The 18,123-nt window shown below is 36.6% G+C and overlaps 1 protein-coding gene across 3 annotated transcripts in view; it reads left to right on the top strand.

The window, feature by feature from the left end:
* LOC128240738 (electrogenic sodium bicarbonate cotransporter 1-like) overlaps positions 1–18,123 on the top strand; it is a 66,716-nt gene that overhangs the window by 31,850 nt on the left and 16,743 nt on the right. For all 3 annotated transcript variants that reach the window (XM_052957550.1, XM_052957549.1, XM_052957548.1), the window contains 3 exons: positions 8,579–8,781; positions 10,582–10,669; positions 14,893–15,053. In XM_052957550.1, the coding sequence (XP_052813510.1) occupies positions 8,700–8,781; positions 10,582–10,669; positions 14,893–15,053 (331 nt within the window). In that variant the 5' untranslated portion in view covers positions 8,579–8,699. The remainder of the gene's footprint in view (positions 1–8,578; positions 8,782–10,581; positions 10,670–14,892; positions 15,054–18,123) is intronic.

Raw genomic sequence — 18,123 nt, 5'->3', positions numbered from 1 at the left:
TTCGACAAACCTTTTCACAATACGGCCGTCTGACGGAGCACTGCAAAAACATAATTTTGGAAACAGGTTTGTCGAAGTGATGAAACTAATGACCCCATCAAATTTTGGTAATAAAACAAAGGTAGGTCTTTAAGCGGCATAGACTGCCCTTTGTTTCATTTAAAATGGTGTTGTAAATGAAAAGTCATCTTTGATTTAAGACTTCATTTTAAGCATTTTTTTTGCCTTCCGACGTAGCATTTATGACGTTATTTATCACGTGGTATACACACATTGAATAATAATTCTCAAATATTAAAACTCTGTCCTGACAAAATAAGATCTGTTGTTTGTGATGTATAAATGGTCATAAGGCTTATGCTTATCAATGCTGCGTCAGAATCTGTGTATCCTTTTAAAGCTGCACTCTCACAGATTAACCATTTTTACAACTTCTTTATTTTTTGTCTTGGAAAGAGCAAAATTTTGCGTAAATATCTGCAAATCAATGATATAAGATTGCTGACAAAAAATCAGATCGTAGATTTTCATGTTTCCGTTCGAAAATAAATGTTTGATGGCCTAACGGTTTAAGAAAAATGCATTAAACATCATTTTTTGAACTTAAATATAAAAATCTGCGATCTAATTTTTTGTCAGCAGCCTTATTTAACTAGTTTCCATGGATTTTCCCAAAAATTGGCTCGTTCCAAGACAAAAAAAATAAGAAAGTTGTTAAAACGTTCAATCTGTGAGAGTGCAGCTTGAATTGAAAACAAAAACCTTAGAGTTTATTATATCATTCACATCTGGCCCCAATTTCTCGAAACTTCTTAAGCTTAACAGGCTTAAGTAGCTTATTTTAATAAGCCAAAATACATACTGAAATTGAATTTTGATAAATGAAAACTGTTTAAATGTGATAATCATAAACATAACTCCTATCTAAAGTATAAAAACTCTTAAAGCAGTGAATATTATCCATATTATTGAAAAACAAAAATAGTGAGCTTAGCTTAATCCTGTTATAAGGGACTTAAAACGTTTCGAGAAATTGGGGCCTGAGTTAACCTAATAGGGGAATGTGTCCGGTTTGTAAGTCATAAAACATTAGAATTAATATATCAACCCACGTCTTCCCGGACTCCGTAAAACACATTTTCATGATTACGTCAAAAGCGCCAATTAAATTAGTGACATTTAGGCGTAAATAATAAGTTCATGTTGACATTAAAAGTGATAATTGACTAAGGTTGTTTTTAATTCTTTCATAAGCAATACTAAAATGTAAACGCCTTACGTGTTCTTGGGCGATTAAGTATATTTTGGAATAATCAAAAAGGTATGTATGCCGTATAATCTTTAATTCATAATTTTGTAAATACTTTAATGTTACAACTGATGAACCATTGGCTGTTCGATCAATTTTGATCAGTTTCACTACTGTTTTACAGTTAAATAAATAGTTATTATGTTGTGTTCTTTTTCGAATTCAACTTACGTTAACAGTTTAGTATCAGCAATATTTAAAGCCGAACTCTCACAGATTGACCGTTTTAACAATTGCTTTCATTTTTTTGTCTAGGAATGAGCCATTTTTAGCGTAAATATTTAGAAACCAGTAATATAAGACTGCTGATAAAAGCTTACATCGCAGTTTTTCATTTTTTATGTTCGAAAATTCTGTTTTATGGGTCAAAGCGTTACTAATGCTTGACAAAAAATTGAATTTTCGGCAGTTTTTTCCCGAATAATTGAGAACTATTCTATTGTAAGCTATATGATATAACTAAAATGAAGTCATTGATGCCAAAATCAACTTATTCTGAGACATAACATCGATATGTTAAAACTGTCAATCTTTGAGAGTGCAGCTCTAAATTCACAACGGTTTCGATGTTTCACTGTTGGTAAACAATCAATTGATAAAATAAGGACATTGATGGTGGACTTTAATGAAACATGTACAGGCGAAACCCGTTGGCTCGAAGTCGCTTGGCTCGAAATCCTCATTGGCTCGAACTGGATGTAAAGGACCGATTTCTTTATACTTAATTTCAGCATTCCCGCTTGGCTCGATTTTTCCGAGACTCGATGTATTTTCTCCGGTCCCCGGAAGTTCGAGCCAATGGCAATGGTGTTCGACTGTATATACTTTAATGGATGTTCCCTTTTTATTAAGGATATGTGGAATGATATCGTCACCACAGGCAATCCATCTCGTAAGGGCATACCTTTTGAAGAAAGATTTTCCCACAACAAACTCATCAATTAAAAATAAATAATTTTGTTTTTGTTCAATAAAAACTGCAAAAGAACGTATAAGAAAAAGCAACTTTTAAATTACAAGAAGTCGAAAATTTGCAAAACATTAATTAAGCGTTAAACTCGAAACATTTTTAACAGTCAGGCCTGGACAAGTACTTGAGGTTTAATGTTCGTATTATTTCGTATTATATACCGCGAACTACATACTGTTTTTAGAGTGTGTTTTTTTGGTACAAAAATCTGAAACCGTTTCTGTGTTCTACCTTTAAGTATAGTTTTAGTCCTCAACTGGGACTTGTATTATTCAAGACTGCAGACAAGTCCGAAACAAATATTCAAAGTATTTAGCATATTATGTAAAGTTGTATGATAATAGCCCGTCACATTTTGCAAAATGCATGGTGCACGATGTTCCATAGCTGCATAACATAGCCATTTAAGTTTTATAAGAACCGAAATCACATTTCTGTCCCCATAGAGACACAAGGCCAAAAATAAAATAAAAATGGTTTGGTTATGGTTACATCCTTTTCAAAAACAGATGGGGTATACAGGTAGGCTTTTTTATTTTTTTATTAGGCTTTATATAAAAACGTAATTTTCATCATTGGAGAAGGGTGTGAAAGTAATCTTCTGTATAAAGCTATATAGGTTTTTAACTTATTATTTTTTATTATTTTTTCCAACTGACTGTGTTAACACGGTAGGGACGGCGCCTATTTCGTATGTAGGGTCGGGTTACCTGAACCGAATGTATTCTTTTTCGGCCTAATGTCCCTCTTATTTGTTAGTTAAAACCAGTGTAGCTATTCAGTTTTTCAAGTCCTGTGCATTTATTTATTATAAATTCCGTGTGTCCATGCATAGCAGTCCGTCTGATTCGCATGACAATTTTTCATCCAAAGACAGTCATTTATCACATATGACGCGGGAACGCAGTATAATAATACCTCCCATTTGTTTGACACTGACGCGAGGACCGTCAAATCAACGCCGTGGCGAATATTTCATATATAGCCAGTACATTATTGTGACATGCGACTTTATACTCGTTATTGAGGGGGAATCAGGGTCATTGGGGCCAAGTTACCATTTCGGCCTAGTCTGATTAGCCCAGTTCAAGCTCAGTCTGGTCTATTGCTATCTGCCTTTTTAAAATTTATATTGAAGCTGCACTGTTTGAGTGACAAACTTTTAACTTCTTTCTAAATAATGCATTTTAGGAACATATTCATTACATATAACACGATTGTAACCGTGCTTTTAAAAGTTTCAATAGCTGAACACGTTAACATATTAAATGATTCGTGAGTGCTAAATTATTTACTGCTATCTAATTTCTCCAATCATAAGGAAATTCCGTGTTTTTGCACCTTTATTTCAAATTAAACTCGGTATCCCACATAATAATGATTATGTTCGACATTAATTAATCCTTGTTGGTGTATTAAAACATTTGAATTAATTGCGGTAAATCTTTTGGGAGTAAGAGTGCATCTTTGAATAAGACATTGTAAATAACAGGAAAATCAAATGGGAAATAAGCTATACCGTATCGTGACTGCACGGCTAAGTTCTCGACAATAAATATAGATAGATCGTTTCCATCTTCAAATAGTGACATTCGTCAATGTCGTTGCCCTTGACAACTCCCATTGCAAAGTGCATACTTTTTGCTTCCAATGCCTTTTATAAAAACACGCTATCAAACGCTTTCATTTAGATTCCAAAAAGTTATACTGATTCAAAATATTGAACGTAAGCTGTGACTTGATAAAGGCCAGCGTAAAATATACACTAATAGCTTAAAGCTACAAAGATTGAACGTTTTGATTTCTTTAATATTTTTTGTCTTGGAACGAGCCAATTTTTGCGAAATCCATTGAAACCAGTTATATAAAACAGCTGACAAAAAAAAGATCGCAGATTTTTCTATTTAAGTTAAAAAAATATTGTTTATGCATTTTCTTAAACCGTTGGCATAAAACATCAATTGTCGGAAGGAAATATGCAAATAAAAGTTGTACAAGTGGTATAACTGTGAGAGTGCAGCTTTAATGCCTTTAAATGTAAAAGGAGTACAGCTTTTGAAATAGTATATCTCACGGATTCTTATTCAAGTTTATTCAAAGAATCCAGTTCATGATAACATGACAGCATAAGTATATGAGACTAAGGAAAACATAATAAAAAACGAGGCTAGTTTAGAAGAAAAGAACATGCAATATACACATACAAAGCGATAGTTAATGGGAGAGACAAATGTTTAACAATGTTTTAAACGAACATGTGTGATATTAATAAGATTAAAGTAACTCTAATTGCTGTTTGCATGTAAGTATATATGTATTAACGTCGTTAAAACGTATTCAAATATGCAGATTTGAACAAACATGTATCCTTAAGTGTTAATGCATTGTTAATTATACACCTAACCATCTGTGTGCTATTCGTCAATACAGACTTTGGTGCGTAAATGCACTCAACTTAAACATCGTAATCTGTCTTGAGATGAAAAGTTAAGAAAACAGTTTAACGTAGCTGTATCTAAGTAGTAAGAGTTTAATTTTGGTCGTCTAAACCACAAAGTCCGCATGCTGGATACAGCTCGGCTCCGACTTATCGTTTCGAAGACAAACGCGAATGCTGATTTTTTTTAGTGATCGGCGCGAAATGCAGCGCGAATGTCTTTATTTCAGCCATTTCGTATGTGTGAGCTTCTATAAAACTCTTTCTGAATGACTTAATGAACATTTGGTTGTTGTTTTCATTATTAAATTGGTCAGGTTCGTAATCTGCTTGATGACTTCGTTTGTCAGAGCTCTTCTAAGTGTTTGAATGTGAATCTGTCCGGCGATCCCATTGGCGGAGGCAAGAGTCTGTACACTAATGGTTATTACAGTAGTACTTATTATGCACCAGTTAATTGTAAACACGGCCCCCAGGTCCGGGGAAAAGCGGGGACTTTGACTTACGGTCCAGCCAATCCCGGATAAACCCCCGCCCTGCAGGTACACACTGCTGGTAGAATCCCCGCCAAATACCTCAGCACCCCGATGGACATCTTAGGTAGTGCCAATTCCCCGCTAATTTCGGCGCGGAAACAAAACCACCGCATTCACTCGGCACTGGAAGGTAAAAACACGGCCCATTTTCCCCGCTTTCCACGGTATACCCTATGACATGGGGGATTACAGTTGACTGGTGCAGTATACTAGTGGTACAGACAAATTAAACATAAACCCATCCAAACGTTTTGCTATACGGCCATAATAAAATGGTTTGGTTTTGTTTAAAAAAATGGTGTTCGACATTATATGAAAAAATCGAATCAGCTAGTATGGATTTTAATCAGTCAGGTGAAACAACAGCCAAATACTTATCACGTGAAAGTATGCATTTACCAAAAAAATGGGCAATATGTTCGACGCATCATGCAACAACAACTATTTTAATTTAATTCGTAACCATTTTAATTACTTTGTTAATTTGTCATTGTTATACTTTTACTATCGTTTACAATTAGAAGTACGTATGCCCTGTGCCATTCGTTAATATTTTACTGGCAATCTGACACTGCAATGTTATATACGAAGGTTGTCCCATCTCTGAACATTTCAATACAAGCAGGCCAAGTTGACAGGCACACGCCATAAATCCACGCTTCGCAAACAAAAGCGGTACTGTTTAATGAGATGATATATGAACATTAAAATCTCAGGAAAGTCTGAAACATGATGACCCTGGGCCGGTATTCAATATTGGGCTTAATCAGATCTAAGAATGATGTAGCTAATCGGATTATTTGTCATTAATAACTGACCAATAAGTGAATGAGGTCAATGATGCATGACCATAAGATTAACTTAAGTTAATATTTAATATCAGCCCTGGGAACCTATTACTTAATAATTGTCAATTGACGAATATTGGAGTCTGAACGTTTCGTAATTCGTATGTAAATAGAGGGCACCCCCCCCCCCCCCCGTTCGTATACATTTTAATGCGAATACATAATGATCATAAAGATGAAAAGCTTTTACTGCGAACAGCACAAAAACAGTTAAAAGCACATTATTTTGAAATTTTGACGTCCTAACATTACGTTGGCTTGTGCCACGACATGAACATGGGGATTTCAAAATAGATATATAGAATTTAATCTGTGCACAAAGGTTTATATTTACCTCCAATTAAAAATTGAATATATATATAAGCCGAAAATTGTACATGTACAAATTTGAATTTGTTTGAAATGATTTGAGTACTGAAAAAGACATATACAATAAGAACGGAAACAATATTTGTATGCTTAATATGGCTTGCTAATCGTGTATTTGAGCTCGAAACTCGCAGGAAGTCGATATGAAGATGAGAAGTTTTCAAATGACATCGTGGTTGACAAAATGTATGCTCTATTGACATTATCAATCCACTTTGAGAAATTACCCGAGTAAATCATTTAAAAGTGGAATAACGATACATCATAGGGCAATTAAAACGATGCAGTATTTCATTGAGACAACTATTGTCAAGATTACACATTTGTCTGATGTCGATAAATTGCGAAATGAATTAAGTTGCCAAATTTATCTCGTTTTCTTTGATCTTCAAGCATAAAGGCGTGAGATATGACCTATTGCTACATAGTCTTATCCTTGTGACAGCAAATGTAATTGATTTACATACCATTTGTATCTGGGGCATCCACCAACTAGGTTATATGGCTATATAACTTACTAGTCAATTTTTTGATAAGAATATTCATCAAGTTATAGTTAAATTAAGAATGGGCGTAGTGAAACTAGTACTTAAATTGCCCATCTGCAATTTCTTTTATCTCAAAAAGCTCATTTTATTACAACTAAATGTAATTGATTTACCTAACGTAAGTATCTGGGGCATCCACCAACTGGGTTATGTGGCTATATCAGTTATTTGTCAATTTCTTGATAAGAATATCCATCAAGTTATAGTTAAATTAAGAATGGGCGTAGTGAAATTAGTACTAAATGATTGTCTATCTGCAATTTTTTTTCTCTCGTAAATCTCATTAGACTACAACTACCGATTTGCCATGCTGTGCTCAGTGAACATAGTTTATATTCAGGGGCAGATCCAGGATTTGACGTTAGAGGGGGCGTAACTCTCGGGCGTGACCCTTTGACTCTTTTTCCTCCCTCAGAACCGGAATTTATTTGTACTAAAGTGCTGACAGGCGGCTTTTGGGATAACCCCACCCCCCCCCCCCCCCCCCCCTCCACCCCCAAACATTTTTTTTATAATTCCAAGTTCGAATGGTGCTTTTAGGACGTATTTTATTCTTTTTTACTCATATCTTGAAATAATAAGTAACCTTGAACGTTTATAGGGAGTGGTGGAGCGTATCTGGTGCCCCCCCCCCCAAACAGATCCGCTTTGATATTTCATCCGGATAAAGAACATTGCAAATGGTCACATATTTTATAGCTTGCGCCACGCGTTTCATTCTTACTTGACATTCGCCGTCATAAAAAGTTAAAGACCACATTCAATCATTTAGATTAATCGTTTAATGACGTTGTTTCGGCCAATTATTTATTTGGCTACACTTTTCAATTACTCATTTTTCTTTAAATACAATACGAATACTAGTTGATGGACACACACTGGACGATAATACCAAAAGAACGATAAAAAAAACAAACCATTGAACAGAACAGATTAGAACAGAACATTAATTTATTGCAGTTTGAACATTCAACATAATTACGTTCAAGTAAATAAATCAAAATGATCCTTGATCATTGACAAAAAATAATATGTGTTCATAAAGGCATTATGATCGGCGAGTCAAAATATGAAACGAACGAAATTTAGTATTTAAGACGTAATATTGTAAAATGTAATGAACTCATTAATTTGATTTTAAAGAAAATACATGTTAATTCGACCTTGAACATAAGTGTATATAATACCCGTCACATGCATGATTCAAGTCCTATTAGACACTCTATGATAAATACAAAACGTCCTAATATAACAAAACACGGTATGATATTACGATGACAAGATACATATGTTATAAATGCAGTCGAAACCCGTTGCCTCGATATCGCTTGGCTCGATTTCCTCGTTGACTCGAACTTTTATTGAAAGAACCGATTTTTGTGTTAATCTAAGTACGCATTCCCGCTTGCCTTGATATCTGCGAGGCTCGAAGTATTTTGCCCGGTCCCTGGAATATCGAGCCAACGGGTTTCGATTGTATAAATATATCAATAAATGTTGTGGTTACCGCCTCGGAACAGAGAGTAAAACAAGTAGATTTATGATAATTCTTTACTTTCAGTTTCCATGTAAACTACACCAGCAAGTCTAATCTCAAGGACCTGGACAAGGATCCGGACAAGGATCCGGACAAGGACCCAGACAGAGAATCAAACGCTTCAACAGACTACTCAAACGCAACCATGTCCACGGAACAGCCGACAATTGAAAATGAGTATTTGAACGCTGCTGAGGCGGCAACGGAACGCGTTGCTTCCATTATTGGTAAGAAATATTTACATTTTTGGCGATTAATGCATTTCGTGTTTTGTGTGAGCTGATTTGATACCTACACATTGGAGCATAAACAACCTCTTATAGTACTTAGATTAAATGCTGAAAGTCTTTCACGGTGTTAAGGCTGAACTTAGGCGACTTGCTCCCCATATTAGAATACAACCTACATATTCAGCCAATGAAATTGTAGATAGGTAGTAAAAGTAGTAGCATTAATCATTACGAATTTCAACGTTCGTGTCTTTCCACTCAATCAGGAATATGAAGGTTATGAAGTTGACTATTTGCTGCACGTCTATTTTAGTGTCAATGTTCATGTTGACGCCGGTATATGTGCGTTGCATCACAAGAAGACGGATTTTGAGCACAGAAAATGCTAATACAACACAGTTAATTTATAAATTTACATTTCCAGATGAAATTCTGACTCACGACCGAAGTAACAGCGTTATTTCAATCTAAACAGAAACAATCGCTAATATGACATCAGTAAAGAGATACAATTTCTAGAAAGACAAAAAGCTAGTTAGACCCTGTGAAGTCTAATTTCACCAACTCAAAATAATTATTTCCCTCATGCAACATTAACGTTATGCTTGCTATGAAATACCATACACTCTTAATTACTGTCTTTGAGAAATCTTATTTAGATTGCGTTTACATTCAGGACAACCAAAGACAAAACATGAAGTTAGAAAGCTATTTTTGTCATTCGCTGAAAATTGAATTTTAATAACTCTGTATTTTTCTCATATTGTCAGGGCTCACAATGACGGAATCGCCTGTGAATGTGTTGATCTGAAACGCGATTCTCGCGACTATCGCGTTTTCATTGTAGTTTCGTGATTTCGCGTTTTCATCATCGTAGTTTCGAGTATCGCGTTTCAGATCAACACATTCACAGGCGATGGCCCCAACGGCATTCCATACACAATTACCAAATAAACGTCCAGCGCTCTTTTCATAATGACGTTTTCTGTTCTATTCGTTAGAGACTGTCTTTTTTAATACCGTAAATGAAATGAATAGAGGTGTTCAGTCATCGTCGAATTACATAAGACATATCCATGAAAAAACATAGATATCAAATATAAAAAAGAGAATATATGCTGTAATTCTGTATGTTGGTGTTTTGTTACAATCTAAATTATTTGATTGATTCAAATGCTCTATTTGAACACGCTACGCTGCAAGAGAAGGTCGTTTACTTGAGATCTGGTTGAAAGTACATTTAAACTTTATTAAATATTAGATGTTCGCTATTAACGGCATTAAAGACCAGGGCGAAGATAATTAATGAAAGTTAAAAGTGATTTCTCAGTTGAAATGCACGTAAAAACATTGCCTTTGTTCAGCAAACGTAGCAGTAAACTGCCGTTTTCGCCACAATATATTTAATAGCAGAAAAAAACTGTATATAAAGAAACCACATGTATTTTTTTTGTCCTATAAGAAAGCAATATTTCTCGAGTTTTCCAAAATATATATTTCATTTAATCAGCAGTTAAACGTAATTTGTTTTAATCAGGTGAAGCGGTAAATATAAACAGCGGCTGGCCCAGACAGTGGGTATTTTACGCAATAAAATGTTGACCACTGAAAACTTCATGAAACCATTTAATTGTGTTAGTACATTAATACTGCTTCATGGGAGGTCTTCGGGAAGTATGTTTGTGGAATATGTTATTTCATGAAACTATTTGAAGTGTAATGTACCTTCAGCAAAGTATTCGTGTAGTGAAATTAACATTTCAGGGAAAGTATTTATGCGAGTCATTTACATTTCAGGAAATGACTTTGATTGTACAGACCTCTTCTGCCAGATGGACATGTTGAGGCCGTACAAGAATGACATGGTCTGGAAAGAGGTTGCAAGGTATAGAGACAATTAAGATCTCATTTGTCATTATTGCCATAGCTTTGATATCTAGCTGCCTGGCTTGACCGTCTAGTTTACAGCTTACCCCAATGACTGGCTACTAATCCTGTCCCTCTAGTATTCATTGTTTATAAACACCTAATCCTTATGATTGGCTACTTGATTCGTCCCTCTAGATTCCATAGCATTATTAACATTTAACCCCAATGACTGGCTCCTATTCCTGTCACACTAGTTTTCATTGTTTTATTAACACATAACCCTAGTTACTGGCTACTTGACTCGACCCCTAGATTCCATTGTATTATTAACATCTAGCCCCAATGACTGGCTACTAATCCTGTCCCTCTAGTTTTCATTGTATTATAATCACCTAACCCCAATGACTGGCTACTGGTCCTGTCCCTCTAGTTTTCATTGTATTATAATCACCTAACCCCAATGACTGGCAACTGGTCCTGTCCCTCTAGTTTTCATTGTATTATAAACACCTTACCCCAATGACTGGCTACTGGTCCTGTTCCTCTAGTTTTCATTGTATTATTAACACCTTACCCCAATGACTGGCTACTGGTCCTGTTCCTCTAGTTTTCATTGTATTATAAACATCTTACCCCAATGACTGGCTACTGGTCCTGTTCCTCTAGTTTAACTTTTTTATTAACACCTAACCCAAATGACTGGCTACTGGTCCTGTCCCTCTAGTTTACCTTATTTATTAACACCTAACCCCAATGACTGGCTACTGGTCCTGTCCCTCTAGTTTACCTTTTTTTATTAACACCTTACCCCAATGACTGGCTACTGGTCCTATTCTCTAGTTTACATTATTTTATTAACACCTTACCCCAATGACTGGCTACTCGACTCGTCCTTTTAATTTGTATTGTATTATGTATAAACACCTAACCACACTGGGTGGTTGCTGAACTCGTACCTCTAGTTTTAATTGTATTGTTAACTCCTTACCCAAATGACTTGCTTCTCGACTCGCCCTTCTAGTTTTGATTTTATTATTAAAACCTAACCCCAATAATTTGCTGCTGGACCCGTCACTCTAATTTGTTTCCATTTAAATATTAACACCTTACCCCAATTACTTGCTACTGGACTCGTCCCTCTAGTTTCCATTGTTATTTTAACACTTAACCCTTACTCCTCGACTCGTCCTTCTAGTTTTCATTTTATTATTAACAACCTAACCCCCTTGACTGGCTTCTGGGTCACTCTAGTTTTCATTGTAGTATTAACACCTACCCCGAATGGCTGGCTACTGGTCCTGTCCCTCTAGTTTTCATTGTATTATTAACACCTACCCCAATGGCTGGCCACTGGTCCTGTCCCTCTAGTTTTCATTGTATTATTAACACCTACCCCCAATGGCTGGCTACTGGTCCTGTCCCTCTAGTTTTCATTGTATTATTAACACCTACCCCCAATGGCTGGCTACTGGTCCTGTCCATCTAGTTTTCATTGTATTATTAACACCTACCCCCAATGGCTGGCTACTGGTCCTGTCCCTCTAGTTTTCATTGTATTATTAACACCTAACCCCAATGACTGGCTACTGGTCCTGTCCCTCTAGTTTTCATTGTAGTATTAACACCTACCCCCAATGGCTGGCTACTGGTCCTGTCCCTCTAGTTTTCATTGTATTATTAACACCTACCCCCAATGGCTGGCTACTGGTCCTGTCCCTCTAGTTTTCATTGTATTATTAACACCTACCCCCAATGGCTGGCTACTGGTCCTGTCCCTCTAGTTTTCATTGTATTATTAACACCTACCCCCAATGGCTGGCTACTGGTCCTGTCCCTCTAGTTTTCATTGTATTATTAACACCTACCCCCAATGGCTGGCTACTGGTCCTGTCCCTCTAGTTTTCATTGTATTATTAACACCTACCCCCAATGGCTGGCTACTGGTCCTGTCCCTCTAGTTTTAATTGTATTATTAACACCTACCCCCAATGACTGGCTACTGGTCCTGTCCCTCTAGTTTTCATTGTATTATTAACACCTAACCCCCTTGACTGGCTTCTGTGTCACTCTAGTTTTCATTGTAGTATTAACAACTACCCCAATGACTGGCTACTGGTCCTGTCCCTCTAGTTTTCATTGTAGTATTAACATCTACCCCCAATGGCTGGCTACTGGTCCTGTCCCTCTAGTTTTCATTGTAGTATTAACACCTACCCCCAATGGCTGGCTACTGGTCCTGTCCCTCTAGTTTTCATTGTATTATTAACACCTACCCCCAATGGCTGGCTACTGGTCCTGTCCCTCTAGTTTTCATTGTATTATTAACACCTACCCCCAATGGCTGGCTACTGGTCCTGTCCCTCTAGTTTTCATTGTATTATTAACACCTAACCCCCTTGACTGGCTTCTGTGTCACTCTAGTTTTCATTGTAGTATTAACAACTACCCCAATGACTGGCTACTGGTCCTGTCCCTCTAGTTTTCATTGTATTATTAACACCTAACCCCCTTGACTGGCTTCTGTGTCACTCTAGTTTTCATTGTAGTATTAACACCTACCCCCAATGGCTGGCTACTGGTCCTGTCCCTCTAGTTTTCATTGTATTATTAACACCTACCCCCAATGGCTGGCTACTGGTCCTGTCCCTCTAGTTTTCATTGTATTATTAACACCTACCCCAATGGCTGGCCACTGGTCCTGTCCCTCTAGTTTTCATTGTAGTATTAACACCTACCCCCAATGGCTGGCTACTGGTCCTGTCCCTCTAGTTTTCATTGTATTATTAACACCTACCCCCAATGGCTGGCTACTGGACTCGTCCCTGTACTTTTTATTTTAATATTAACATCTAACCTCAATGGCTAGTGGGTCTGTTGAAAAAGTTGCTTTAAAGTTGAATCGTTATGTAAAAAGACCTCAGTGTCTGGAGACTAAACAAGAACATTCTCACGCGTCAATCATATATTTACATTGTAACGATTAAAGTAAGTCTTGTAGCATTTGTCTCAAATATTGACACCGCGAATAACGCATGTTCTGATATTTGACAGCTTGTTGCGGGCTGCATTACATGGCCCAACAAGTGCAGAACGATTGAATATAAAATTGCACAACTAGTTAACAGAAAGTGAACATAAGTGGAGGTCCGAGTTCACTGGTTTTAAAATGATACGGTACATCTAATATTACATCATAAACGTAGACTAGGTTGTTTCTGTTTAACAATGGTTGATTTTAACAATATTTTAACCACGGGCGGTTCCAGCAATTGACGTTAGAGGGGGCGTAACTTAGGGGCGCAACCTTTTAACATACGCCCCTCCCTAAGAACCGAAAATATATGGCATCAACTATTTGCATATTAGTTTGGGGTTACTGCCTAATATCATTGTTACAATTTGTTGTCAAAAATGGTGCGGTTTGGACGTGTTTTATCACTTTTTTCTCTCCCATATTGAAAAAAAAGTAAACTTGGACGATTTTAGAGGGGGCGCGCGCCGGGTGCGTTCCCCTCTTAACCCGCTAGTGTTTTTACGAAACATGAAAAAAGGGAAACATTCGGGGTTTTTTTAATATTGATGTTATGTAACTGTGTTTATGTGTGGTTACTTTCAACCTGCAGTTAACGTATCTAGTATATATGTATACAACGATTATAAATATTCTTTGTAGGTATATTCAAGAGCACAATTGTTATGTATTGTGAAATATAACTGCCGTAAGATAACATGTTAACGTTCGTGAATTGTTTCGTGGTAACCACTTAATTATCTAGTTAATATTCCAGTTTGTTTTTGGTAAGATAAATATCATAAGACTAAAAACAGAACTGTCACCTAATACTTTTTTGGCTGTACAATATTAACTAGTTATGGTTAAGTAACCAGTAAGTATGTTAAGTGGAATTCGCAAACCATAACTAGATAACCTGTTAGTGTTGTACAGCTGAAAAAGGTAATAGGTGGCATTTCTGGGCACTTTCAATACTGTTTTAGTCCTTTGATATTTATCCTACCAAAAAGATAACGCGAATATCAACTAGATAGCTAAATAATTATCGCGAAAATTAAGTGGTTGACACGAAACAATTCGCCAACGTTAGCAGGTTATCTTATGTCAATTATATGCCACCATAGTTATGCAATATTGACCTTCATGCTGAATCGTTATTCAAAATAGCCGACCACGTGACCTATAACATCTAAATTGACCAATCGAATGAGCCCCCAACATTTCAGGTGGATTCGGTACGAGGAAGCGGTGGAAGAGGGTGGGGAGCGTTGGTCGAAACCCCATGTGGCCTCTCTCATGATGGAAGCTCTTCAGGATCTTCAGAGCATATTGTCAACTTGTCCAATGTTGCTTGACCTCAATGCAACATCCATGGCAGAAATTGCAGGTAATGGCTTACAGTAGTCTCATTTAAGAGTTTCAAAGCATGGAACACAGAGCTGAGAGTGGTCTAGTGGTAAAGATGTCCGCCTCTCACTCAAGCAGTCGTAGGTTCGATCACCTCAAGGGTACTTTCTCATGGCCTTTAAAAATGTACACAGTTTTTGCCCAGGAAACGGACTCGAGAGTGATTCTATAAGTTCAGCTTTCGTCACAATCGAGCTAAAATAAATTAGTATATACTTAAGCATGGAACATATATTTGAACCTCCATTGGAGATATTGCAGATAAATGATTACAGTAGACTCTATAAGGTTTGTCAATGCCTTGAACGTAATTGAACATCGATGACAGAAATCGCAGATATTGTTTTACAGTAGGCTAATTTGGGCTTCCAAAGCCTCGAACATTATTGAACGTCCATGGTAGAAAATGGAGGTAAAAGCTTACAGTCCGCTCATTTAGGACTTTCAAAAGCCTGGAACAAGTTTGAACCTCCATGGGAAAAATTGCATGTAAATGCTTACAGTCCGCTCACTTAGGACTTTTTAAAGCCTGGAACATATTTTGACTTCCATTGTGGAAATAGCAGGTACAATGTACATGAAAATAGTAGGCCGGATTAGGAGTGCCAACGCATTGAACGTAATTTAACATCAATGACAGATATTGTAGGTTAATGCTGACATTAGGCGCAATTACATGTAGGACTATCAACCTCTTGAACATAATTGAGCATCCATGACAGAAAATTGCAGGATTATTCTAACAGACTGCTTAATGTTGATTGTCAAAGCAACATAACTGAAGCATATAGCGGAGTTAACAGTAGTTATTACATCGTTAAAGCATAGTTAGGCAGGTGGACAGCGTTGACCAACACCCTGGTACGGTGGCACAGAGGTGACATGTGTATGTTTTTATTTATCTCGTGCGCACGACATACTTAGTCGTGAGCACGAGATACTAAGTGGTGAGCACGAGATACTCAGTCGTGCGCACGAGATACCCAAGTCGTGCGCATGAGATACTAAGTCGTGCGCACGAGATACCCAAGTCGTTCGCACGAGATACTATGTCGTGCGCACGAGTTACTAAGTCGTGCGCACGAGATACCCAAGTCGTTCGCACGAGATACTATGTCGTGCGCACGAGTTACTAAGTCGTGCGCACGAGATAATTCAGTCGTGCGCACGAGATACTATGTCGTGCGCACGAGTTTCAAAGTCGTGCGCACGAGATAATTAAGTCAAGCAAACGACATAAATAGACATTTATTCATACTTTTTGGAATATTTAAACAATATTATTAATTGTGGTACATCTTTTTGTGGGAATAAGAGTGCATCTTTAATAACTTGACTTACCCAACATCAGAATCTGTTCCCTACGATATATACAGTAAATATTCTATTCAGTGTCAGGCAACTAGAACAGTGTTTTAAAATATTACGTTACTTTAAATGATACAAACAAAACAGTTAAATGAATTAATTCATACTTAGTGAATTGTGGACGTTTCTCGATTGTTTACGACGCGTATGACAAGTTAATTGTATAAGTCATGTAAATGACAGGCGGACCATATTTCATATTTATTAGTTTTTTAATTTTACTTTTAATTGTATTTTTCATTGTTACAATTTCAATTTTGTATTTCGCTCGTTTTTAACAAATTACACCATTTTTATACTGTTTTAATAGTTTTCAAATGATTGAGTGTCACTTAATTAATGGCATTCCAACTTAGTATATGATAGATTTACGTAATAAAATGCGTCAAATGTTATCAAAAGTATTCTTGGAAAAGTTCGCGCCAGCATCTACTTATACCACGACGATACAAGCGCGGTCAAAACACAGAAACCTACTGACAACAAATATCATAGTGTTACGTACATACAATAAATTGATTGTTTTTGATATGTCGGATCTGAGTAATTAAGTAATTTATCTCTATCATATAGATGTCAGAAGACTGTTTTTTTTTGTTGTTGTTGACAAAAATCGTTTTGCTTAACAATAGCTGTTAAAGTAATTTAGTTAAGTATAAAACAAATACGTACACCTTGATGGATGGTTACATAGTTTTTACCAATATATTTATAAATGATTTTAAGCAACTTTTGAGAATTAAGCATTCATTATTAAAATCTCCGGCATCTTCTACATGACTAACGTGCAAACGATTAAACTACGAACCTCATTCGGAACTTTTCGGCAATTTTTCTCGAAAACAACCTCGGGTGTATATGGACGGTTTACATACTCAGAAATCGGTATATTTAAGTCCGCTGCAAGTAAACCGCGTAGTAATTTAATTTAGCAATTAAACTTAAAACTCAACTCTTGGTGGTAATGTTAATTATAATCAATTTAAACTTAGATCAATAAATACAAGCTAAAACACTACATTTAATTAATGATATAATTAAAAAAATACGAACGACTTCAACTGACGAACCGGCATACATCCGAGGTTGTTTTCAAGAAAAATGGCCGAGGAGTTCCGAATGCTACGAACCTGGGAGTAGGACCACACGTTCTGTGTTGAGGCTAAATAACAACTTTAACCCCCCGAGTAAGCATTAGTTGTATCGCATTTTGTTTTTTTGCCCCAGTACGAACCAAATAATGTAATACTTTAAAAATAATGATCGTCAACGCCGCCTTGCTTTCTGAATAATTATATTCAAATAATAGAAACAAAAGAAGCTCTTTTATCTGAGATACAAGATACAAGAGATCCAGGTATGAAACTGTAGCTCTCTTGCGAAGAAACCTCTTGGTTACGTGCTCGGTGTAAAGCGCCGATATACGGGATACAACAGTAAAGCCGATTATTAGCAAACTCTGGCGTCAATCTTTCATCATAATTATTCGTTAAGGGGCAGTTTTGAGCGCAATTAGCTTTAACGCTCCGCCGGACGACCGTTCTTTATTGTGTGTTTTTAATTCATCTAAAACATGTTTTATTCAACTTAACAACAATCCGGACTCTCCTTATACATCTCGACCTGAGACTATGCGTCAACTTATCACGCAATGATGTTAAAACTCTTGCACAAGATCCTTT

The sequence above is a fragment of the Mya arenaria genome, chromosome 7, assembly GCF_026914265.1.
Source record: "Mya arenaria isolate MELC-2E11 chromosome 7, ASM2691426v1".
NCBI classification, from domain to species: Eukaryota; Metazoa; Mollusca; class Bivalvia; order Myida; family Myidae; genus Mya; species Mya arenaria.
This window is presented reverse-complemented; position numbering and strand designations above follow the sequence as displayed.